The sequence below is a fragment of the Pristis pectinata genome, chromosome 14 (assembly GCF_009764475.1).
Source record: "Pristis pectinata isolate sPriPec2 chromosome 14, sPriPec2.1.pri, whole genome shotgun sequence".
In the NCBI taxonomy this organism is placed as follows: domain Eukaryota; kingdom Metazoa; phylum Chordata; class Chondrichthyes; order Rhinopristiformes; family Pristidae; genus Pristis; species Pristis pectinata.
The window spans coordinates 24,242,532-24,269,951 of NC_067418.1; the positions used below are offsets into that span (position 1 = coordinate 24,242,532).

Here is a 27,420-nt window from a genome sequence, read left to right on the forward strand (position 1 = left end):
ACGGCATGCTTGCCTTTGCAGGATCAGGGCATAGAATATAAAAGTTTGGACATTATGGTGAAACTTTACAAAACACTGGTTAGACCCCACTAGGTGCAGAGTGCACTACAATAACAGAAGAATGTGGTTGTGGTGGAGAAAGTGCAGAGGAGATTCACCAGGATGTTGCCTGGATTGGACAGGAGAGAGTGGAAAGGCTGAGCTTAGTTTCCTCGGAGTGAAGAAGGCTGAGGGGTAATCTGGTGGAGGTATATAAAATTATAGCAGACAGAGAAAGGGTAAGTTGTCAGAATCTTTTTATCATGGTAAGGGTATCAAAAACAAGAGGGCATAGATTTAAGGTGAGAGGAAGGAGTTTTAAAGGGGATCTGAGGGGAAATTTTTAACACACAGATTGGTTGAAATCTGGAACTCGTTGCTTGAAGAGGTGATGGAATCAGATACAATCACTATGTTTAAGAAGCTTCTAGGTAGACATGAAAATAGGCAAGGCATAGAGAGATGTAGACCTAATCCGGGCAAATGTGATTAGTATAGTTGGGAGAAAAGGTCAGCATGGACATGGTGGGCTGAAGGGCATGTTTCTGTGCTGTGCCACTCGATGACTCCATGCTCTTGTACTTGTCCTAAGTTGTGTGAACACAACAGAGTGTGTGAACAGTAAGAAAGTAAAAAGACATCATAAGACCATTCATATCTTGAGCTGAAGTCCAGTTACAAAAACAAAATACTGATATGCAAGCACAGACAATAGGAAAATACTTGAGTTAATAATCATCCTGGATAAGTCATTGCAACCAAGCTTTGATCCTGAGATGTCTACTTAGTTCAGTGATACATGGTGCATTTATTTAGTATGCCCTTGTGGAGCCCAACTGGTCAACATATTGAGTGAAATCCTGCAGACTCTTGAGTGTTACAAGCAATTTGTTTTACTGTGTAAAGCTTTTTCACATATTTTCTTGAAAAAATGCTAATTCTGTGGAAAGAGCTTCTTGTTTAATCCTAATAGGAAAAATAGGGGTAAAGACATTCAATTGACTACTGCCTTTCATAACTTCAAGAAATCTAAAACACTTAGTTTATGAGGTAATTAAGTTTATTTTTGAAATGTAGTTACTATAGCCAGAAAACATGACAGCCAATTTACACTTAGTACAAACAGTAATAAGATACAAAACCAAATAAATGAATTCAGTAATACTCGATGGAAGAAATTTATTTGGCTGCTTACCAATAGAAATCATTATTCTTCTTTAAAATTGTACCACGGGATAATTTATTCCAACTGGGAGATCTGTTTAATGTTCACCCAAGTATAGAACCATTTGGTATGCAGTTGGCACTCAGTACTTCATTGAAAATCAGTCTGGATAATGGGCTCAGGCTCCACATTTGGGATTGAGTTGATATTGTTCTGATTCAGAGGCATAGATTTTACTGCTGAGCCAAGATACACATGTATTACAAACATGCACTCTTTATACTACAATGTTTATAATTTTAGAGTTTCACTTCAGAAAACTCATCTCACCCACACTTTGCTCCCATGGATGCCAGTATTAAATGTGCTGTTGATATTTACATCATGCATGATTCTGACAGACTATTAATATTTCCCCAATTCTGTATACCAATCAAAGTGCCCTCCTCCAACTGCATAGTTAAACATTATCACCAGTCCATTAACTAAACAGGAATAAATGAGCTTTCATTTATATAGCACCATATCTCTCGGAAGCAAATCACAATGCTTTCTATACATTGACTGCATTGTTACTACATAAGGTAATCAAAACCACGACAGCATATCTCCTTTCAGTAAAAAGTCAAAGGGGATTAGGGTGGACAGCCCTGAAATGCAGCCTGAAGATCATAATGCACAATTGCCCTGCACCTGTTCAATAAAGTCCAAGCGACACCAAAACTTTATGCTGCCCATTCATTGTGATGACTGCTGTATACAGCCAGCATTGACTCTGACATTCATTGACTCCACCTATCAGTTGGAGGCCCAGTAACATTACTTCCTAGCATTATGTAAGACATATCTATACTGCTTAAAGCTACACTGCAACTCTTAAAGGGAGGATGCATTGTGGTGTTGAAATTGCTGGGATTATGCTGAATAGTGCTGTGCAACCAACAATGGCTGAGCTTGGGAAAGACTGGGCACTTCAGCTCTGTAATCGAGTTCTTGGTGAAGGAACTGGAAAGCTCAGGAGTGTTCTGCATCTGTGGGTGGGGTGTGGAGGAATGCAGATGAGCTTCCAACCAGATGTTGAGAAAGGAACAGACAAGAGTCAATAAGGTCACTGTCAAGAGTTTACACTGAAAACTTGTCTGCGATATCACAAGTTTAAGAACTTCAAGGTCAGTGAATATTTCTTCAAATGTTACATACCATCAACTACAGCACAAGCCTCAATTCTTTATTCCACCTCCCCCATCCAAAACTACCAGGTATCTATCAAGATTCATACCAAATATTCACATACGTCAATTCAACTCACACACTTACCATGGTTGCTAGCCTCACATCCATATATCAGAGCATAAACATTCTGCAAGCTACTCAGTATGATGACCACGTCACCCAAGCAGATTATGGGACATTCATTTGCAGGTAAAGTGGTGTACAAACAACATATGGCACACATCATACAGCATACTCACCTTCATCTGTCGGGGCATTGAGCACAGAAGTCGGGAAGTCATGTTGCAACTTTGGTTAGGCCACGTTTGAAGTATTGCATGCTGTTCTGGTGGTCACATTACAGGAAGGATGCAGAGGCATTGGAGAGGGTGCAGAAGAGGTTTGCCAGGACGTTGCCTGTATTAGAGTGTATTAGCTGTAAGGAGAGGTTGGACAAACTTGGATTGTTTTCTCTGGAGCATCAGAAACTGAGGCAACCTGATAGAAGTATATAAAATTGTGAACAGCATAGACAGGGTAGATAGAATCTTTTTCCCCAGAGTGGAAATGTCAAATACCATAGGGCAGAACTTTAAGGTGGGAGGGGGGAAGATTAAAAGAAATTTGCAAGGCAAGTTTCTTTACACAGAGAGTGGTAGCAGCCTGGAACACATCGACAGGGGATATGGTGGAAGCAGATGCAAACAGCAACATTTAAGAAACATTTCGACAGACACATGAACAGGCAGACGGGATTTCTTTAAACTGGCATCATGGTCGGCACAGACTGAAGGGTTTGTTCTGTGTGATATGTTCAAGCAGAGGCAACAGAAACTAATTGCAAAGTATGAGGTCAACGTATGTGTTCCAACCACCACGGAGGAGATGGTGTAGGCTCCTATCACAAGGAGCATTGCCAAAGCTGTAAGCAACAGCATGGTTGAAACCACTGAAGATAATGGTATCTTCACATCTAACCCTTTTCAGATCATTTACCCTGCACAATCTTGTCTGCTTATGCACTGTAAGTGATGTATGAATGTGAATCTTACTTTCTGCTTGTTCCTTGACACACCGAACTTCTTGACATCTTCGATATCCGAGAGAGCTGTAAGCTGCCTGAGTAGTGGAGGACCTAGAAGGCAGTGAAGATAAGGAAACATTGTCACTTGATTTCAGATTTGCAACCATCAGATCAGATGATCATATTTTACAATTCCTAAAAAGCAGATTAGAGGTAGGATTTGCACAAGCAAAGTAACCGGCAACAAGGTGCTGCAGCCTGGGTAAGGACAAGGGACCCAAAGGCAAAGCTGCACGAGTCCTGCCACAGAAGACTCAAATGGGCGGGGGCACAAAAGATGGTTGGGTGTAAACAACAATATGCTTATTTCATTGGGAGATCTGCCAGAAAACCCTGCGTTAAATGTCAAGGCACATGGGGAGTGTAGCACCAACGTAGGAACAATGCACTGCATGGAGTTTGAAGCTCATGCTTTCCAGCATGGAAGCAGTGGCCTACTTGTGGAAACAAGCACCATTTAACATCTGACAGCTTATGTTTCAGATTCTCGTGCAACAGAAATAGTTTCCATGAAAATTTGTGTGCTGCAGTGGAAACTCAGTATATTGTGATGATACCTGCATGCTCCAGTATTCAAGGAGGCTTCAAGAGTCTCACCAGTCCAGTCATCCTCCTATCAATAGGTAATTCGGATTGCTGGGGTACTGCCTAGTATTTGGTCCATAGAGCACAAACATGCTGTTGTCTTTCAGGTTAATGGCATTTATAATGACATCCCTGCCACCAGATTGGTTTGAAGCTGGGTGTCTTTTTTCAAGGACTTCAGCTAAGGCCATCTGCAGTTTCTTCTGCCAAAAACCAACAGCCTCCACCAGTGATGTAGCATCCTCCCAGGGATAATGGTGCAGGATAACAGCATTCAGGAATGTACAACCTAACAAATAAAATTAGTATGACTTAATTCATAAATCTGGTTTGAAATTTAGTATTTTGTATCGTGGCCAAGAGGATGATATGATGATTATCATCCGAAGGATTTTGGTGAATTACAATTTGGGGTTGAAATGACCAATATGATATTTCATAAGTATTTCAGATACAACTCAGGCAGAAAAGGGCCGTGTGGTTTTCACCTCCCTTCCTCTGCCTCCTCCTCTTCTCCTTCCCTTTTATCCTCCACCTCCTCCACTTTCTGATAGCCTGTCCTGATCGACAAAGCATCTGCTTATTCTCCAGGTCATGCTTGACTCCAAGGCCTACTGGTGCAGCCATGTGTGGGAACAAATGGTTTGCAGAGAAGCTTTTGAGTAAAAAAAACTCTTGTGCACTTCTTGAAACAAATATAGAAAGCATTAAAACTACATAGAAATGAAGCAAAACTGGCAACTGACTGTTAAGTCATTGATGGTGCCTTTAAATAGAGCTGCTTGGTAGGCTCGTGGATGGGGGGCGGGGGGGAATGGAGAGTTCTTCATGCTACTTGTTCATGTGTATCCAGCTAGGCAGTCACAAGGGGCTGTGTCAGCTGGAATATGAAGCTCGAAGAAGGCACTGCTGGCATCAAATCAGACCTGAACACAAACCAATGTCATGAACTGCTCGGTCTGCATACTTCAACCACACTTGATGTGCAGGCCAATCTCTTTAAGTGGAATTGGTTTATTATTGTCACATGTACCGAGGTACAGTGAAAAGCAAGTCTTGCACAGCATTCACACAGATGAATTCAATGCACAGTGCATTGAGGTACTACAATGTAAAACAATAACAAAATGCAAAATAAAGTTTAACAGCTACAGAGAAAGTGCAGTTCAGGTAGACAATAAGGTGCAAGGTCATAACAAGGTAGATTGTGAGGTCAAGAGTCCACCTTATCGGCTCTGGTTTCCTCCCACATTCCAAAGACGTATGGGTTAGGAAGTTGTGGGCATGCTATGTTGGCGCCGGAAGCGTGGCGACATTTGTGGGCTGACCCCAGAACACTCTATGCAAAAGATGTATTTCACTGTGTGTTTCGATGTACATGTGACTAATAAAGATGTCTTGTCTTGTATTAGGGAGCCGTTCAATAGTCTTCTAACAGCAGTATAGAAGTTGTCCTTGAGCCTGGTGGTACGTGCTTTCAGGCTTTTGAATCTCCTGCCTGATGGGAGGGGAGAGAAGAGAGAATGTCCGGGGTGGGTGGGGTCTTTACCAAAATAGTCTTCAGTGTCATACTTGAAACATAAAGGCACTTATCACACAGTAAACAGGAACAGCTGACCTTGCTTTTGAATTACCTTGCTTAATGAAAAAAATCCCTCAGAAGTGCTCTTTTTAAAACCAAGTAGATATGAAGCTGTATTTAGTCCAAGAGCTTACCTATAACAATGAAAGCAGACCCAGGGAATGGCGCTCAAAGATCTTTGATCTCTGTGCTCCCATCCTTTTTCCTTCCTGCTTCCATTCCAAATTAAAATTGATTAACATTCACTACAGGAAGTGAACCAGGTACCATGCTTTTACATTTGATCAGTACTTGTGCCCATTGCAGAATGAACTCAGTGCATTGACTCGTTAGTCTCCCTTATCCTGTCAACTGACTTTGTTGACCCTGATTTTTATGGACTCACGATTCTCCTGCTGGGATGTGGTAGTAGATTGCACAATGTAAACACAGGAAGAGAAGGTACTGATGTTACTCTCTCATCAAGAGAGTTGGGAAAAGCACCAAAAATAAAACTTTAGTTGTAAATTTGATGATAACAATATACTATTCGGGATAAACCAAGCCTCAGCTGCTTTTGATTCATTTATTCGGGAATGCAATTGGTTGGCTGCATCACCATCAATATATATTATTCCAGCAACCGAAAGAACTATTAGTAGATTAATACAGCATTGCCAAAACCAAGTTCGATCATTTAATCGTTTAAACCGCTAGCTAATGATGTTAGATTATCTTAGTCGATCATATTCACCATTTTATCTTCTAAAATAACAGGATTCAAATTAATAGAACTTCCTGAAATCGATCTGTGTCATAAAATATTCACGTGTAATCAGGTTCTGGAGTATTTTATACAAAATTGGATGCACGACAATATATAAACGATAACGTTGCGGCAATGGATTTGCTAAATGTGTGATGTGCCTTTAACAGGAGCGGGGCATTGCCTCTTTAAAAGCGATGAGTGTTGTTTTGTAGGAAGCGGTCCCTTGGCGTCGCTTCAAAGCTGCGGCTTTAACACGAATTTCCGTGTATTGTCCGAATCGTGATGAGGAAAAGGAAACGTGTGATCTGGGGCTGAGTTCGATATAAAAAAGGCAGCGGTCTTGCCGAGCTGCTGTGTGTGACTGAGGCGCCCGGCAGCCCACAGCCAGCGACCCCGACCGGCTCCCCGAGCAAATGTCAGCGGCAATCGAGAGGAAATCGCTGGAGAATGCAGAGTAAGTAGCCGCGGGCCCGATCTCATTCCAATTCCGAGCCGGTGTAAAGGGGGAGAGATGGTGCTGGGACCGGTCGCACCGATCAGGGGTTAAGCTGCTTCTTCAAACAAGGGTCATGCGCCAGGATCCCCACACAGTCAGAGCAAATGGTCTGAATAACACTGTCTGAAAATGTCAATTACAATCATCTGTCTTAATCTGCAAAACAGCAGAATGGCCTAACGACTGGTTAAAAAGAAACGAAATACACTCGGGGGTTCTGATGACGGCAACATTTTGTGAAATGCATTTATTTTCATGTTATTGCCTCACAACTTTGTGATCTGCAAATCCTTTTCAGATAAAGCACATTTATAATTTCAGTTTTGATTTATTAGACATTTGTTATTCTTTTACTTGATCTAAGCAGCTGTTGTAACTTTCAACCCTTTTATGTTTGACAAACACGGCTTTGTGGCACTCTTCCTATTCTTATATTATGTATCTCGTAAAAACTTCTGCGGAATCTGGAAGGAAAGTGGAACGAAATTCTACACGACTTTGTTCCCACCATCTGATCTGATGCTTACCTGATAAACATTTGTCATCAACTGGACCCATGACCTAAATATTAATAACTTGGAGCCACTGAAGGGGATTCTGAGATATCTTAAACTCAACTTCCCCGTCAGAAAGGTCCAAATGGATTAAACCTATAGCCATTTTTATTTTAACTTCTAACCTCTGTACATTTTACTGAAAGACCATGATAAACAAATAGCCGAAAAAATATTGAGAAATTAATATCAAAGTATGTTGAAGTAACAAATTTTCTATTAAGTGTGTATATATATTTAAAATAGGCAGTTTATCCACAAACATGTCACATTTTATTCATTGCAAAATAATGAAATATTGTGAGCATCTGATCCGAGCCTCAGTGATTCCCAACCCACAGAGATTACATTTTAGAATGGCCTCATCTCGGTTTACTTAATGGTTTTATATTCCTAAATGGATATGTGTTCCATTTTACCATTATTATCCTACACAGAATAGCACGCCAAAATTATTTAATTTACTTTTACTAATCCAAAGGAAACTTGTCTACTATATTAATATTTCTGAGATATAGACATCACATAGGAACATAAAAAATATATAAGCAGGTAGGCCATTCAGTCTTCCAACTCACGGCAGATTTATCTTGTAACCTGCCATCCATATAACCCTCTTTCTCATTCATATCCAAAAACCCATCAATCTATCTTCAATATATTCAGTAACTAAGAATCAATAGCACTTCATGGGTGGAGAATCCCAAAGATTCACAAACTTTCTCCTCATCGTCCTAAACGGTGGACCCTTATTCTGTGACACCTCCTAGTTCCAGATTCCTCGGCCAGGATAAATATCCTTCCAATGTTAGCCTTGGCAATCTCTCTCAGGACTTCTTTTCACTTTGTTTCGATGTGATTGCTCTCGTGCTTTTAAATTCCAGATAAAAACCTAATCTAAACCTCTACTCACAGCTCATGCAAGAAGTCAGCATAGTGAAACTTGGTTACATTCTTCCTAAGCCAAATATTTCCTGACCTAGGTAAGATTCTGTTTGGCTCAGTGGTGCTCCTCTTTCCTGTCTGTTCCAGTCCTTTCGATAGTTGGATCACAAAATCTAGACTGGCACTTCAGTACAGTATTGGTGGAGCACTGTATTATCAGAAATAGTGTCCTTCAGACTAAAGACCTTTAACCTTCCTGTGTAAGTCATTCTGTGGCCTGAACAGTTAGATGGTTTTTAGTAAAATTGTTCCCTGAGCCAACATCAACAAAACAGATTAATTTGTCACTTAATTCAATACCCTTCCTGAAGCTCAGCTGTTGCCTTTCCTACTTAGCAACAATAATCCATAAATTCAAAGTACTTGAGATCTGAGGATGTACCAGAAATTGTACGGATGTAACTTGATACATTACTTTTAAATATTTTAGAAAAGAAATGAAAAAAAAAATCCTTTTTCTGGTACTGGAATGTCAAAGAAATTGTACTCCAACTGAGTTTAGGAGTCATACTTTTAGAAGGTTTTCAAAGAAATGTCCAATCTGATTGATTTCAAGATTTGCCAAACAATATTTAGGCTTTAAAAAATAATTTAAAAATTCACATCAATTGTACATTGTGATTTTGCTCTTTACTAACAGATTAGAGATACAATTATGCAAGGGTATTCAATGGACAGTACTGTGTTTTCTGATCAATGTACCACATATAAAATATTCAGTTCTATGGAAGTGAATGGAATGGACTGTTGGGCAGAGAACAGAGCAAGCAACTGATGTAGTACCACCTGTTTGGCACGCCACCCCCACCCCCACCCCCACACCACTACCAGCATAATGTCCCAGTGTGTGTTATATAATCCTCCTGTACTTTCAAAACATAAGTGTACTTGTGCATGTTTGAAGATTTCTATTCCACCACTTTGGAAGATTGCTCCATAGCAGATATCAAAAAGGAATGTACATGTGTGTGGGAGAACAACACTGATGTGTGTTTTCCTCCACACACGTTTGCCAGTGAACTAGTGTTCTTCTCCTTTTGTTCATCTTTCCCTCCTTCCTCCACCCCCCCCCCCCCGGCACTCCGGTTCCACCTCTATCACCTACCAGCCTCTGTTTTCCTGCTCCTCACCCCCAGTTCTTTCAGCTCATCATCTCCTTCCACATACCACTGACCAGAATCTATCCCACCCCTCTTACTGTGATATACTGCCAATCTTTCCTCTTCCCTCTCAGTCCTGATGCAGGGTATTGACCCAAAATGTCGACTTCCACCTTTTGCCTCCACAGGTGCTGCTTGAAATCTATTCTTGAAAATTTACACTTATAATTTAAGTGTGTAGCACCCAAGTAACTAGATTTCTGATTTTAGTATATTATTGGTTAGATTGAGTAAATAGGTTTCATATTTGCAATTAGTCCTTTGTTCTAATATCATCCCTTTTATGTTCTCCAGTGTGCAAATTGGAATTAATGTTAGCTGCAGGGAGTGGTCCCAGTTAAATGAATAGAGTATGAGCAACACATCTAACTGCCCTTTTCCTTGCACCATGGAAAAAATGTGTGCATTTTAAGACCCCTGTAAAACGGTGAAACTATTATGGAGGACGTTTGAGTACTCAAGAGGTAGAGTTGTACCTCATAGATGAATATTGTTGTTGCTTCAATTTGATCATTTAGCAAAACATGGTGCAAAAATCATAATTCAAGAGAAGGTCAGATTCTGTTCCTTTATCCCTAACCCTGGATACCATACAACTGAGGCAGCATGCATGTTGGATTTCAAAACATGAAAACACGGGAAGTGATCATTTAGCTCAAGGCATCAGTTGGCCTGCTTTCAGTATATTCACAAATTTTTAGATGTACCATTGTAGAGAACATTAAAGCCATCAAGAAGGTAGACTGTGGCTTTGTTGGAGTTATATCAATATGACAATCTGCAGTTAAAATAGTAGGACTGAGATGGTTAGTCTATTGAACAAGTTATGAAGGAATGACGTATAAACTTCGATTGTATTCTTTTTGAGTGTAGAAAATTGAAAGGATTTGAGTCAGAGGATGTGGAGAGTTTCCTCTGCTGGGGACTTAAAACCTCATTTTAAACTAAATTGAGTTTTAGTTTGAAATGAGAGCTAGGTCATTTAGGAGCAAAATCAGGAAGCATTATTTTCGCACAAAGAGTGAAGGTAATCTGCAACTCTTCTCCCTTTCAGAAGATTTAAGATGTAAGAACATTTGGAGCTTTCAGATCTGGAATACTAAATTTTGTTATCGAGGGATATGCAGAAGAGGGCTAAATGGAGCTGAGATGCAGATTAGCTATTACCTGATTGAATGGTGGATCAAGTTGGATTGGACGAATAGTCTGATCCTATTTATAAAGTCCCTGTGGTTATAAGGAGGCCTGATATAGTGAGACTTATTCTACAGCAGCAGAGACAATTCAATAAAAATTCTGAACATTTTATTAAGAGCTTCAGTAGAAAGATCTATCTGCTGTATTATTGCATAAGCCAGGATTCATTTATTTGTTGTTTTCGTGCTGAAGCTATAGAAATACAATACATAACAATATCCAATACTTGACTCCCCATTTCTGAATTTAAAAGAAATCTGATCTAAAATTAAAAGTTGTACATGGCCAGGAAGATAAGCTGACAATATAAGGCAAGCTAACACCCAAACAGCAAACAGTTATACAATGCCCTTTTCAGGCTGGGATTGTGCTGAGATTGTAGCAGGTAGGCTATTGTGTAAGAGCCAAAGTCTCATCAGTCCCATTTCTCCCTCTCCTACTTTTTCTTGTATCCCTGTAACTTATTGTCTGTCACATGCCCATCAACTCCCCTTTGGCTACTGTACATTAACACTTGAATAAGTGGCAAAAGAATCATTTGCCACTTATTCAAGTGTTAATGTACAGTAGCCAATTAACCTGCCAGCACACTGAGGGAATGTGCAAGGCAACTGGAGCATCCAGTTGAAACCTAATCACGGGGATAATCTGCAAACATCTCAAAATGGCACCCAAGGGCTTGACCACACCCAGGTCCCTGGAGCTGTGAGGCAATAGTATTAACTGCTGAGCCACTGTGCCATCATGTTCAAAGCAGCATCAGGCTCGTGCTGTATCAAAGGACAGGGATCCTTACCCTGTATACATCCAAGACATGAGCAATTTATAATAGAACACAGGAGAAGTACCATTAACACTGCTGCTGCAAAATCCACTGGCAGGAGAGGCAAACTAATGTCAGCGCCCTCTTCCAGGACAACATCCCAACATTAAGGCTCTGATCTCACTCAAGTGGCTTTGAGGGGCCAGAATTCCTGACAACAGACAGAGTTCCTCGTGGCTGGTGATTTATTTTCTTATCACAGAGAAAAATCTTTAATGTTCTCGACCCTCTTGACTCATGGGAATCTTGCGGAAAATGTCTCAATATGGTGGAGAAGCATGCGGGGAGATGCTGAACACCCTGGGGGCACGTGGAGGCCAAGTACAAGCAGTGTGTATGCACCAAATCAATCCATTCATCTGCCCTGTCAAGCTCCACTATCTCTGCCTGTGGCAGAATCTGCAGACCCTTAACAGGACTCTTTGGTTACTTCAGAACCCACAGAACTTTAGTGGAAGCATCCTCAACCCTTAAGGAGAAACTGGGGTAATGAAATATGTTTTGGGTAGTCCCATGCAGGGACCGAATAATGAGTGGCCTTCCTTTCAAAGCCATCATAAATGACATCTTAATAAGATATCTTTATTAGTCACACTTACACCAAAACACACAGTGAAATACATCTTTTGCGTAGAGTGTTCTGGGGGCAGCCCGCAATTGTCGTCACGCTTCCGGCGCCAACACAACATGCCCACAACTTCCTAACCCGTACGTCTTTTGAATGTGGGAGGAAACCAGAGCACCCAGAGGAAACCCACGCAGACACTGGGAGAACGTACAAACTCCTTACAGACAGTGGCCGGAATTGAACCTGGGTCACTGCCACTGTAATAGCATTATGCTAACCACCACATTACCATGCCTGCTCTCTACACTACTGTGCCTGCCCTGCTCCAGCATACAGTGGGATGATCCTTGTGCTACTTTTGAATTGAGAAACCCATTTTTCTCAGAGGGGAGAGTGGTTTCTGTCAAAGCCTCAACTGACGAGCCCTGCTGGGCCTTGGTACTTTCCATAAACTAGTCCTTAAAGTGATCTTTCTAGAATGAGCAATTCACTAACTTTACTCTTGCTCTTACCAGTGGAGTGGTGTCTCCTGCAAACCAAGCTGGTCACTATCTTCTCGCTGAAGCTAGTACCTTCAAACATCCCTTTCATTTGCTAATAGCAACCATTGCTAACACTGGAAATTAAATTACTTAGCACTGGTATTTCTAGGGATGGGGAGGAAGAGATGGATTCCCTTTATAGGAAATGATGGTGAGGTGACATTATTTGCAGCTGGTTGTGGTAGATCAATGGACTCCAGCTATGCCAATATTTCACAGGGACTTCTGCATTTGCAGACATGATTCTAGGATGTCATGTTGCCTCTATAGTGCTGCGGTCTAGAATATTACTGAGCAGATGCAGAATATTCTGCAGGGTAAGACCAAATATCCAGAGATTGTGGTCCATATTAGTACCAATGACAAAGATAAAGAGTTTGTGGTCCTGAGGGAACAATAAACAAAGATTGGGAGGTTACTGGTATACATCTAAATGCAAGAACACAGATGAAGCTGGAGTTTTAAGTTGGGTTATGCCAATCTTGACTGAAGCAGACCAGAAACAGATACTTAATGGAAAATTTGTTTCAGCAATGGGAAGAATTCATGAAGGACATTCAAAGAGTTCAAGGTATACATCCTCTTTCCCCCCCCCCCCCCCCCGCCCTCCACACCCCCATAGAGAAGGGATAGGCTGCCAAATCAGGAGCTCCTACCTGACAAGTTACATAGAGGGTAAGATGAGGCAAACATCGGGAAGTTATCAGATACTGGGGGCTCAAAACTGCAGGAAGCCTAGAAGAATATAAAAACTGCAGGGGTCAAATTAAAAAGGACATTAACAAAGCAAAGAGGGCAGGAAAAAATACCAGCAGTCAAAGAAAATCCCAAATTTTTTTTTAGAAGTACACAAAAGGTAAAGTTCCAGCGACATGGGTTTGATCTGGACCTTGGATGCTGCCTGTGTGGAGTTTGCATGCTCTCTCAGTGACCGTGTGGGTTTCTGCTGGATGCTTCACTTTCATCCCATATCCCAAAGACATGAGGGTAGGTTAATTGGCTACTGTAATTAGGGTAGATAAGTGGCAGAAGAATCAAAGGGGAGATGATGGGCATGTGTGTGTGTGAGAGCTGTAGGAAAATAAGGGGAATGGGACTGATGGAATTGCTCTGCTGGAAACTGGCAAGGACCAGTTGGGCCGAATGTTGTTTAACAGTCAATAATATCAAACATACATCAGGGTGCGAGGCTGTTTCCCCAAATAATGGCTAAATGTTGCCAGGCATGAGCTATTTACAATCTCTGCTGCTGAATTTTTTCATTTCAGCAAAAATAGCCGCTGGAGTTTCAGTACCTCTTTTCAGTGACTGGAGGAAGGGGTTATTTGCACCATGGGCCTGTTTCCTCTCACCAAATTAGAACATTGGGTTATTTGTATTACTGGATTCTTCCACTTACCAAATTCAAGAAATTGGTGTTCTAATTTTGGCATAGCAAATCACCAGTGTTGGAACAGTGGTGACATTGTAGCTGTAGCAATGTACACTTGCTGAAGGCAGTTATGAATGTTGGGTAACGGCATCTGTGTATGTGAAATACCACTTTGAAGCAACTTCCATTGTAAATAATACATTTTTCAATCTTGCATAATCCTAAGGTTGGTAATGCAAGATAACAGGAAGTGTGAGTACAAATGTTATAATGCTTCCTTTGCTCACTCAAAAAAAAGATGAATTTAATTAGAAATGATTTATATTGTTAAAGTTAGTGGATATTTGAACTGACTGTACAGTTCATTATTAATGATAGAAACAAAAATGGCAGAGGTTATTTGACATCTGGAAGGAATGATCCATGAAGCCTCAACCTTTGGTGGCATGGTGGTGTAGTGGCACGGTAGTGTAACACTATTACAGCACCAGTGACCCGGGTTCAATTCTGCTGCTGTCTGTAAGGAGTTTGCACGTTCTCCCCATGTCTGCGTGGGTTTCCTCCAGGTGCTCTGGGTTCCTCCCACATTCCAAAGACATATGGGTTAGGAAGTCGTGGGCGGGCTATGTTGGTGCCGGAAGCGTGGCGACACTTGCAGGCTGCCCCCAGCACATTCTACGCAAAAAGACACATTCACTATGCGTTTCGATGTACACGTGACTAATAAAATAAATATTAAATGTTTATACAGCTGTTTCATCACAGCACACTGAAGTAGCAAGAATTTGCATTTCATTGTCACACTCACGCCCTAAAGCAGGTGTAGCCATTTAATGGCTTTGAAGTACAGTTCACAAAAACAGCAAATGAAATAAATGGCAGATTGTTTCAGCTATCTTTACGAGTGTTTGGTTGAGAGAAGATTGCTGCCTTGTATCCTGGGAGAACTCCCTGCCCTTGGGCTACACCAGATGGAAAATCTGATCTCTTCAATGGACTAGCCAGCTTCAATGGCATTGCTGAGACCGCTGTCAAGAAATAGGCTCACTCCTGCTACTCCCTGACCACTGCAATGAAGTGACTATTGCCAGTCACTCCGTGGTCATTCCCATCATCTCTTTCCAATTCTTTCTCTTTGCCTCAACCCTCCCCCACCACCACACCTGCCCCACCCTCCACAACACCTTTCCCACCTGCTGGACACATTGAGAAGGGCATGAAGTTGCAATTTCCTTTGTTGGTGAGCTGCTTTGGGATGTCCATAACTCACCTGAAACGTGTCAGTTTCCAGTAAACAGGACCCATGGCCCTTCAGCCTCCCTCTTCAAGTTAATTTTTGTTTCCGTTTAATGTTGGCCAGAAGGAAGTTGTTTAAAATCTCAGATTTTCATTAATATTAAAAGAATAGTTGAGTCTAATGAAGCTGCCTCAGTTCTGTCCAAGTCAGTGACACCCATTACCAGGATATTGTATGTGTACATCAATCCTACAAATCATAACTTTTTCAGCAGAATAACTTTGGGCTACAGTGAATTGACTAAATTCACATCATATCTGATCAAAACTGATATGAGACAGATCACAAGCAGCGTAAGATAAACTTAAAATGCAGAATGAAAGGCAAGCAATAAGGGCAGTTGCAATTTGGATCCTGTACAGGAACATGCAAGTTTCACTAAGACATAACCACTATCCATTTCACCGACCATCTGGTTCTCTGCTTTTCCGCTCTTCGTCTAATCCAATTGCCATATCTTTCCTCCTTGTGTACTTGCAACGGTTTTGACTATTACAGCATATTCTTACCTCTGTGTGAGACATCCTTCCAGCATTCCCTTTTAAATTTATTAGGGTCTAATTCACAGTTGTGGCCTCCCAAGTTTTGCACTCCCCTGCACATTGGATGGACGCTGAGATGGTGTTTCTGTCAATTTTTAAAATGTATATTTGTTGTCCATCCCCAATAGCCTCTAAACTGCAGAAGTGATTAAAAGTTAGCTACATTGATGGATCTATAATTGCATATTAGCTAGACCCAGTAAGAATGGCAGGTTTTCTTCCCAAGACATCAGTAAAGCAGATGAGTTTAATAACAATCCAGTGGTTTGCTAATGCAACCAGACCCTTTGGTGGATGCTTTTATATATTGAGCATTACTACATATCATGATTTGTGATTTGTATATGCCAAGATTCAATTGTCTCTGATTGCTATTGTTAGACAGATCCTTTAGTATTGGCTAGACCTTGTATTTCCCTCCTGAGAGTTAATGCAACTGAACAGTAAGGAGTACAATGGACATGCCAGTGATACCACAGGGTACGTGTAGTGTCGGTCACTATAAATACATTCCTACCACTTTAATATCTGAGCATGTGTCCTTTCTTCACAAAAGTACACATTTCACAATTATTAAACTGACATTTATTTACCAAGTGTATACCCATTTTGCCTTCTAGTACTTGGCTGCAATTTTCCTTTTGAATTATCTTCATAAATTTGGGATGATTAGCCATGTTGATAATATTTTGTTTTTCTCTCTCAAAGTCTGAACATTATTTGGAAAATCCTTTCACTGCCAATTAACTGCACTACAGTGTGGGAAAATGTATAGCCAAAACCCTAAAATATTCAGAAATCACTTATTAAAAAAAGTAAATCTTAAATTGGTAAACAGAGATGTATTGAACAAATATTTTGTAAATCATTTAAACTTTACCAAATGTTGGCCTTTCCCAAATGCTGTAAACCTAGACTGGAGATCCCCCTGCTGGCCTCATTGAATACTGTTGTGCCACTTCAAAACCATTAACAGGTCCTCCCTGGGTTACGAAGGCCCGACATATGTACTACCTGTATCTCCGTACAAGCATTTGGGAGGCCAGCAAGATGGATTTGTCAGCTATTGCGGGGCTGCAGGCATCTTCAGCTGCCTGGGAACTCTGTTCACAGCCGCATTTCTGACTTGCGAACTGTGCGGGTTATGAACAAGTCACAGGAATGGAACCATAACCTGGAGAGGACCTGTACAGTTCTGTCAATCAGCCAATACTTTTATGATTATTAAGAGAATAGTACCAATGGCATGTAGAATCATAGAAGGTTTACAATATAGGAGGCCACTGGGGCCATCATGCATCTGCTGGTCAAGAAAGTGCTACCCAACCTAATCCCACTTTCCAGCACTTGATCCATAGCCTTGCAGGTGATGTCACTTCACATTTACCTCTAAATATTTTTTAAATGAGATGAGGGTTTCTGCCTCCCAACATTCTTCTCTCATTCATTTCAGAACATAAACACCCACTGGGTGATTTTTGTTTTCTTTGCATTTGACCTCTAATCATTCTGCCAATCATTTTAAATTTGTGCCTTCAGGTTTTTTAAACCCCTCGTTTAGGGAAAATAGGTGCTTCCTATTTACCCTATCTAGGCCCCTCATAATTTTACACCTCAATTATGTCTCCCTTCAGCAACCCCCTGTTTCAAAGAGAACAATCCCCATGGTTAAAATTTTCCAGTCCTGCTAACATTTTCTAAATTTCCCCCATACCCTCTTCAGTGCAATGACATCTTTCCTGCAGTCTGAATGTAGTACTGAAGCTGTGGCTTAACTAATGTTGTATACAGTTCTAGCAGACCTCCTGCTCTTGTATTATATGCCTCAAAGGAAAGCATTCCGTATGCCTTCTGAAAACATTACTGACCTGTAATCTTAAGGATTTGTGAGTCTGCATCCCAAGGTCTCTCTGTACTCCACCCTTCTCGATATCCTCCCTTTTATTGTGTATGATCTTGCACCTCCCCAAATGCACTTCTCTTGATTCAATTCCACTTGTAACTTTAAAAACTTTATTTATACAGCATGGTAGCAGGCCTTCCTGGCCCAATGAGTCCGTGTCACCCATTTTAAACCCATGTTAACCTACCCGTACGTCTTTGAAATGTGGGAGGAAACCGGAGCACCCAGAGGAAACCCACATAGGGACAGGGAGAACATACAAATTCCTTACAGACAGCGACGGGAATCGAACCCCGATAACTGGCACTAATTGCTAAGCTACCATGCCGCTAAGCTCCGTATCTTTAAGTAAAACTTTTCTCCTCCCTATTATCCATGTTATTTGCCAGTCCCTCCACCATGCCCCCTATATTAAGTCTGATTTAGTAACATATATAATAAAAAGAATCAAGTACTGACTCTAGATGAAACAGAACCATTTTGGATCCAATTTGTCACTGTTGCTTGGATATCATGCACCTCTTTAATTTTTTGACCAACTTGCCATATGGGATTTTCTCAAAAGTCTTACTGAAATCTATGATGACCACATCAAATACACTGCCCTCATTGACCCTCAGCCAAGTTATGTAAGAATGACTTCTACTTAACAAATCCTTCACAAGAATGTCGACATGGTAAGCAGTTGGAGGAGGTGGGTGGGGGGAATCCGCAAAAGGCAAATGCAAATTTTCTTATAGCACAGTGATGAGAAAAGGCAGCTCAGTGGCCAACATTATTTGTTTTCCAAAAATAGACTTTTATAATATTTGCCATATTACAATGGAAGCTATCCTTTGCCATTCCCGCTACTTAACATATCTTTACATTTGCTTACAATTTTGATATTAGGTCAACATGAAGCAATTTTACTTTCCTATACACTTCATCAGTGATCAAGGTTACTACACAGGCCCCAGCCCCTTGGTGTTCTGTTGCAGGAGATGCCTATCTTGCAGTCTTTCAGATAGAGCCTTTTGCAATGGCTGCACCAAGCTTCAGTGCATCCCTCAGTATGTAGTCCTGCACCTCAGAGTATGCCATTCTCCAGTATTCAGTTACAAACACCTTGCACTGGAAGATCAAGTTACACAGCTTCTCAGGATGAACCTCAACAAACACCATGCCTGCCTTTCCAGACCTCCTTGATACACACACTGTCTACAAGGAAGTGGATGACGGTCTTATCTGTACTGCTGCCAACTAGAGGGCAGCAGTGGGATTGATAGTCACCACTGGCCAAGCAGATCTTGGTGCTTGTCTGAAAGTTCTGGTGATGAGGCATTCTGCCAAATGAATTTAAGTCTCTTGAGACAAATAAAATTCCCAGAAGCAATGGCTTACCAACTAAGTTATATTTGGCTCTGTGAGACTACTTGGGCCCAGACTTGCTGCAAGTGTACAGTACTATGCTTCCTGTTGGCAGCATGTCAGAATCCATGAGGAAGGGCATCATCACCGTCATTTAATGTAAAGGGAGAGAGGAAAGAGATCAGAAACTGGCAACTCGTCTCATTGTTAAATGTGGATAATAAGATTCTGTCCGAGGCCATCACCAATCAAGTCTTCTCTGGGATTGGTAAATCGCCCCGACCAGAATTGTGCAATAGTGTGCAGGAAGATCTGACAGCCTTGTGTCTAATGGTAACAGGGCCCAGGACTATGTACTTTTCCCACAAAGCCTTTGTGATGGCCACACCAAGCTTCAGTGCATCCCTCAATGCACACTCATGCATTTTGGGATTTGCCAGTTCACAGCATTTGATTGTGGACATACCCTTGCTCTGGAAGGCAAACAAGTTTGGGGCAGGCCAAAGGGCATCTTTCACTGAGTTAATGATCTTCCAGCACCAGCTGATGTTTGTCTCGGGAATCATCCCTGGGAACAGCACATAGAACAGAGTCCTGTATTACACAGCTGCGCAGAATGAACCTGGACAAAGAGCACTGCATTCCTTTCCAGTATGGTGTTATCAAAAAGAAAATTTGAAAGAAACTTCTTTACCGAGAAGTGACACTAAGATTGTGGTGAGCAGGTGCTGTGGACCATATGAGGAAGAAAGATATAAAGGTTATACTGATGGTGTTTGTGAAACATTCACTCCAACATGTACTCATTAGTTTTCTTCAACCTTGTGTTGAGAGCTTTTGAATACTGATTGCTTACCTCCAACATCTCAGCTGAGCACAATACAGCATCACTTGATTGTACCTACTCTTAAACATCCACTTAACCACACACAGTAAAACTCCAAAAATCCAGTACCCTCTGCAACTTTGATGTCAGATGAGCAAATTTTTCAGACTATTGGATCTTTCTTCTATTAATGCCCAACACACTTTGCATTATTTATGTTACAAAGTAGTATAATAAATTTTCCAACATACCTATTGAGCTTAAAGGGAGTTGAAAATAGAACCTGGTGAGTTTCAGCTTGCATGTTTCAGATTTGACCCCAGTGTTCACTGTCAGCTCTGGCTACACACCCCACTCGCAGCCTGGACCCCCAACTCTGAACTAATGGGTGAGCCAGATACAGGTTATTGGAGTTTTAATCAATAAGCCTTGAAGTCTCCACTGATTTCACCATGACCAATCGTGCTCTTTCTCTTGAACACACTAAGAACTGGATAACTATCAGAACCCCATCTCATCTTCGCCTCCTTAACATGAGTGTCAGCTTGTAGCATTCCCTCCACTACCTCAGTCTAGCCCAAGAATATTAAGACCAAAGGCATAATTTTCTCAATTCTTACTGAATGACTTTAAGGGCTCTCAATACTTTGCTCAGATTTTAATACAAATTGCCTCTAACTTCAATTGCTTCTTTACAGAGAGCCAGTGGATGAGGTTCTACAGATGCCACCTTCGTTATTAACATGTGGGGGTTGTCAGCAGAATATTGGAGATCGTTATTTCCTGAAAGCCATTGATCAGTATTGGCATGAAGACTGTCTGAGCTGTGACCTGTGTGGCTGTAGACTGGGAGAAGTGGGTAGGAGACTGTACTACAAACTCGGTAGAAAGCTTTGCCGCAGGGATTATCTCAGGTACTACAGCTTTCTTTGAATTTTAATTCTTTAATATACTTAAGCTCCTGTATCAGTGAATTTAAAAAAGTGCAAAACTCTTACCTTTGATGTTTTCATTCCTATAAAAGGACAAAGAAGAAGGGAAGAGTTGTGCCAGCATTTCCCAATGTCTAATGATAGGAGTGCATAGGTCAGAGGTGCAACAATCATATTTCCTTGTGATCAGATCTGGATGTCATGCTTTTCACAAGTGAGCTGCTTCAATCTCATTAAAAGTAAACTAAGGAAGCATTTTCCAAGATGGAGTAAGACACAAAATCATTAAGCTGTTTTTTTCTCCACAGTGATTAACAAGTTAGAAAACACTACATAGTACTGCCACATCAGTGGCATCTCTTACCAGAACTGGACAATACGACTCCAATTAATATCCTGTGTTCTCTGCAGAAGTTAACCAAAACATGGCCTCAAAACATTAATGTTCTGCTTGACTTTGTTGCTTATGCTAAACTTGATTTGCCTCTTATTTTCAATCACCCCTTCACAGCAACAGTAGGGCAGTCTTCCTGCAACAAAGATTTGGGGGTTGATTATGTTTGATTTGGGCTGACTAATAATTATGATCTACTGCCTTTGGCAAATAAACTTGCATTAATGTATCAATCGCCCTTCATTTAGTTCGGTCTTTTTCAATGCAATTTGTTTTAAAGATCATATGATGTTTTTGTTTCTCTCCTCCCAAAAGTCGTTCAGTAGGAAATTAGCAAATACTTGAACACGAGAGTGATGTTCACACTGGTTTACAAGTTCAACCACTGCAGCTATGTTGAGATTTCAGATCCACAGGAATTGCTGCAGAAACAAGTGCTCTGTACATGAAGAAAGCATTACTGTTTCTCTATTTGTCAAAGATGATTGAAGATTAAAAATGTGTCCTGTAGAGCATAAGAAAGAGTGGAAGAGAAGATAACATAAAACATGAAATAGCATTTAGGTTACTTCAACTTGTGTATGTGTGAATAAGGACATTGAGTATTAGCAGCCCATCTGAGAGGGGAAAATAACTGTCCAAAGAATGGAATTCTATATGACAGGGTAATGGAGAAGCAAATCCTTAACATTTTTAAAAACTGGATGAGCACTTTAAGTGCTGTGGATGGAGAGCTGGCCAGTGAAATTAACCTAAATTGTACTTCTCGCCATTGTTGACGAATTTGGGGTGAGTGGTCTCTCTGCTGTAAATTTCTGGGATTCCACAGTGTGGCTCCAGGCAATGAATGACAATCCAGTCTAATCACGCCCTCACCAGAAAACCATATAGAAATACTTCCATTCTTGTTATTGTCAGAGTAATATTTAAACAGGTGTAGATCATTCATCCGTCTAAACCTGCTGCACCATTCAGTACCTCAACTCCACTTACTTGGCTGTTTCTTAACTTTTACCTATTCATCTGAATCGAACATCAGCATAGTTATCTTGTTAAAAGCTTCTCTTTTGTTCATCATGATGAACAAAATGATGAAACTGAGATTTGGTACAACAAGCACTGGAAGTTACATGGAGGTATATTTAAGCTAGTTGATGAGATGTGAATCATATGCATTGCCCTGTCCTGAATGGATTTTTTCTAGCTTTCCATGTGTCCTTTCAATTCTCTCCAGTCAGGTAAACATTCCATCACACTTTTGACATGTCTTCTATATGGTGGAGAGACTTTCCAGATAAAGGCAGTCATCCAGACTGCACAATATACTGGCAATGAGTTGCTTCATGAGGTTGGTGCAATTGAGTTTCTGGTTAGTGGCGATCTTCATGAGGTGGGGATAATCAGAAACAGTAAAGCCATTAAATTGTTGAGTTTTCTTTTCTGGGTCAATGCTCAAACATTAAAATTCCTTTCCCCTTATCACTCCATGCAACAATATGGTCTAGCATAGTTCCTTGTGATAATAGACTGCATTTATTGTGGGAGCAAACTGAATGGAACTGGATCTTATCAACATCTTTTCCATAACTTTCCTTGGTCTTCAGAGTTAAAAATAACTTTCCATTCCAGTTCAGTCTGCATATTTGTAGAACACTCTAACTCTTATTCAAACCATTGATGAACAAAAGCTGCACCAGAACTTTATCCAAATAGCTCTTGAGAAGCTACTTGTAACTCCTATATCCCTTGTCATCTCTTCTAACCAGCTTTTTTCAATAAAATTTGCTCCTTGATTTTTAATTCCATAACCTTTCAATTTGATCGGTGGTCTCTTGAATGATACCTTCACTGAGATTTCTGAAAGTTTCCCACAATATCCATTATCCCCTCAAGGAATTCTTGGCAAGCAGATATTCCTTTCTGGAAAATGCATCATTTTTGAGATATTGATCATTTTACATTTTAGTTATAGATTACAAAATGTTACTTATTACATTTGAACTGACCCATATTTACCTGATGAGATCTCTTTTTGAAAAGGGGTGATGTATTGGCTGTTCTTCAGCCCAGAGCTAATAGAATTCTGAAGTATCACTTCTACGGTCTCCAAAATTGCTTCCCTCATTTTTGAGGCTTATACTAATACACTTCATAAGCTTTGGCATTTACATTGAAAACTCACTATATTCTGAATTTTGATCACAAGAAGATGCAATTTTGTTTTTTTCTCAGATCTAGATTCAAGATGTCTAAAATGTGTGAGATATCTAATTGCATATTGCCTTCAAACTTCTCCCATTTTGTTCCCTTCCCCGTGCTGGAGGTGTGGCCTGGAGTTTTGGAAAAGATGTGTTTAATGCTCTGGCCTCACTAATGGATAAATACTAAATCAGACTGTCAACTATCTGCAGATGAGAGAGATGCAAATTCTTGAGGAAAATTAATTTAACTTTTCCAAGTGACCCAAGGCCTGAATACTGTAGCCAGACCCAATGTCCGTTCTTCAGCAATCAGGAGTAGAATCTCAGACTTAACTTGGGACTTTTCTACGTCTGTATACTTCAGTAAGGAACCTACTGTGGTCCTTTTAACCCTGTCATACAGTACTATTGTTCCTTGATCAATTGGTATATATTTGATGGAGTAAGAGTTTAATTTGTATTCTTCACCATTCCACTCTGCTTTGATCTAACTTCCTATCTCTCCTCCCTAGGTTATTTGGTCAAGATGGACTTTGCTCCGCCTGTGACAAGCGAATCAGAGCCTATGAAATGACAATGCGAGTAAAGGATAAGGTTTACCACCTGGAGTGTTTTAAATGTGCTGCTTGTCAAAAGCATTTCTGTGTGGGAGACAGATACCTGCTCATCAACTCAGACATAGTCTGTGAACAGGATATTTATGAATGGACTAAACTGAATGGAATGATCTAGAATTACTCCAGACATTCTGAAATGCTGAGTTTTGTAAGCACTGTGTATATGTGAATTCATGATTTTGTAAGAGACTGTAAATGTTAAGAACTTGTACAGATATTTTATTAATACAAGCTGTGAAGGTATACATGATTTACTGTGAGCTATTAACTTCTACAGCTTCATTAAAGAGAATGAAATTTAATATCTTCTTAGTTGTCAAAAAAAACCTACATACTTAAATTAAGAATTTCTTAGTTTGTGTTTTGATAGAATTACTTAGTTCTAAACTTCATTATAGTCTTTCAATACCAGACATGGACACAAGGACTGAAAATCCAATGAGAACTCAGTACTTCCCCTGATAATAAACCAGCATTCAATGAGCTATGACATTGAAACAGAGGTCAACATGGTCAAGGGGAACCCCTCTTCCTGCCATCAACCACGGCACCCCCTACCCACCACAAAGTGGGCTGGTTATGGTTGTTGGTGACCAATTAATAGAACCAAATGAGTTCCTTGGAGCCTGCATACTCAAGCTAGCATGTGTGTAGCAGCTCTCCACCCCCCCTCCCCCCGTAAAATTCTCCAGTACTACAATCCACTGAGCTACCTGCACTCCTTCAATTCTGATTTGTTGTTCACTTCTTGTTTTCCAGTCAATACACTACTGGCAGCTGGAACTTCAGCTGTCAAGACCGTAAGCTCTGGAATTATCTCCCTAAACATTTCCATCTCTCCATATCCCTTTCCTTCTTTAAAATACTTAATTAAAACTGATCTCTTCAACAAAGCTTTTCAACATCTACCTAATATCACCTTGAGTAATGCGGCATTACATTTTGTTTAGTAACCCCCCTAATAGGACACCAATGCACATTTTGATCATGTTAAAAGCACTATATGAGTTTTTGCTATTAGTGTCAGGCATTGAAAATCATGTGGCACTGTTTGAAGACTCCTAGATTTCTTAAGCAGAGCCAGGTCCCTGCTGCCGAAGTTCAACATTTTCAGATAACCAACCTATCCTATTTATGTCAGCTACGGTCAATTGTGGTATAACAGCAAGGAATGTTAGGGGTGGTCTAGTGGTATCTGTATGGAGAGGGCTAAGATCAGCATTTTGGGTCCATGATCTTTCATAATAGCTATTCACTGGCCTCTAGCATTGGCACTGTTTCTGTCTCTAGAGATGCCGCCTGGCTTGCTGAGTGTTTCTAGCACTTCCTGCTTTTGTTTTTCTTTTCAATCCCTGGCCAGTTCTGCTGTAAGCCAGTTTTCTCTCTCCAAAAATGCTACCTGATCTGCTAGGCTTTCCCAGCATTCTCCTTTATTTCAGCTTTCCAGCAACTACTGCGTTCTGCATCTCACTGATCCTGCATGTTTTTTTTCTATCCTCTGTTCTCCTTCCAATTACACCTTCAGATGAATTGGTGGCCATTGACATGTGCTCTCAATTTACATGAACTTTCTCTTGGTCCACACCCTATCACAAAGAGTCTCTTTGTTCTCCTTGTCCCTTCTCCACAACTTAAAAATAACTAAATGATTCCACTTCTCATGACCAGTCATCAACCTGAAAGTTATGAAAACAGGAGATGCTGTAAACACTCAGCAGGCCATACAACATGTATGGAAAAACAAGCAGAATTAATGCTTCAGGTCAAAGACCCTTCATCAGTACTGGGAAAGAGAGAAAACAAGTTGGTTTAAAGTGCAGAGAGTCTGGGGGAGGGAGAAGTAGGACAAAGAGAAGATCCGCTAAGGTGAGACGAGACTTGTGGAGATAAGCTGTAACCAAGGTCACTCAGTAGATTAGACAACATCTGGGGAGATATTTTTAAAAACTACAGTAATGCAATCTCAATATTCAATGATAGTTGCTTTTATAACTAGTTAATATAGAGTCAAGGATGGAAGCATGGATAATCTCAAGTGTTGTATTAAATATTTATGGCTATATTTTCCTGAGACACCCTTGTGTATTTGTATGTGTACCAAGACAGGCATCTATGCCAACTGAAATAGGGCTGATCCCTATCATTTATCTTGGCTGAGCTAATATAAATGATGTAAGGTCAACAACGAGGGAAAGCTAAATATCCAACTTTGGTGAGGCTGATCTGGGAATCCTTCTGGCTTAAACTGGAGAATAAAGGCAGTAACTGAAATTTAGAAATCTCACATGCAGCCTTACTGGTTGGTACTTAGAGGAATGTTTTAGATGAGAGTACCTGGGATTGGGGGTAATGTATTGGTATAAATAGGAGGTTGGTTAACAAACTTGGCTAAATAAGTCATTTTTGGATTGGCAATTAGTAACTTGTGGAGGGCTGTGGCCTCAAATATCTCTGATCTATATTCACGAATTGGATGAAGGAGCAAATTTGTTGATGAAACAAAAGGGTTAGCAAGTTGTGAGAAGGACACAAAACAGCCTGCAAAAAGGTAGAGATAATTTAAAAGACTGGGAAGAAGTTGGCAAATGGAATACAATATGGGAAAATGTGAGATTATCCACTTTGGAAGGAAGAATTAAAATGCAAATCATTACAAATGGAGTGGGACTACAAAATGCTGTGGTACACAGGGGTTCGGGTGGGAGGGGTGTTCTGGTGCATAAACATAAAAGGTTGGAACACAAGCACAGCAAGTAGTTAGGAAGGCTAATGGAATGTTGGTCTTTATTGCAAGGGGTATGGAGTATAAAAGTCAGGAAGTTTTGTCACAACTTTAGAGGGTATTGGTGAGACCCAGACCCAAAGCACTGCATATATTTTTGCTCTCCATATTTAGGGAAGGACATACTTGCCTTGAAGGCAGAGCAAAGAAGGTTCACTGGGTCAATTCTTGGGATGAAGGGATTGATACAATGAAGAAAGGTTGTGCCTACACTCACTGGAGCTTAGAACAATGAGAGGTGATCTTGTAGAAACATGAGATTCTGAGTGGGATTGACAGGTTGGAGACTCGGAAGCTAGTTTATCAAGAATGAGAGAGCACAGGTTCAGAATAAGGGGTCTCCCATTTAAGATGAATAAACGGAGAAATTTCTTCCGTCAAGAGGGTCATGATTCTTTGGATTTCCCTACCCCAGACAGCTGTGAAGGCAAAGTCATTGAGATGTATTCTAGGCAGAGACTGACTGATATTTGAACTACAATGGAGTCAAAAGTCAGGGGGAGA

General features: G+C 40.6%; 1 protein-coding gene across 1 annotated transcript; it reads left to right on the top strand.

Annotated features, from left to right (window-relative positions):
• The first annotated feature begins 6,621 nt into the window (after positions 1-6,621).
• On the top strand, positions 6,622-26,182 carry lmo2 (LIM domain only 2 (rhombotin-like 1)). The gene is made up of 3 exons (XM_052029552.1): positions 6,622-6,869; positions 20,689-20,904; positions 24,030-26,182. Exons 1-3 carry the CDS (start codon positions 6,829-6,831, stop codon positions 24,247-24,249), a joined length of 477 nt encoding a protein of 158 aa, XP_051885512.1. The 5' UTR covers positions 6,622-6,828; the 3' UTR covers positions 24,250-26,182.
• Positions 26,183-27,420: the final 1,238 nt, after the last annotated feature.

Coding starts and splice junctions, on each gene's coding strand:
- lmo2 (XM_052029552.1), top strand. CDS start 6,829: ATGTCAGCGGCAATCGAGAGGAAATCGCTGGAGAATGCAGA. Junction 6,870..20,688: donor AAATCGCTGGAGAATGCAGA/GTAAGTAGCCGC, acceptor GCTTCTTTACAG/AGAGCCAGTGGATGAGGTTC. Junction 20,905..24,029: donor TGCCGCAGGGATTATCTCAG/GTACTACAGCTT, acceptor TCTCCTCCCTAG/GTTATTTGGTCAAGATGGAC.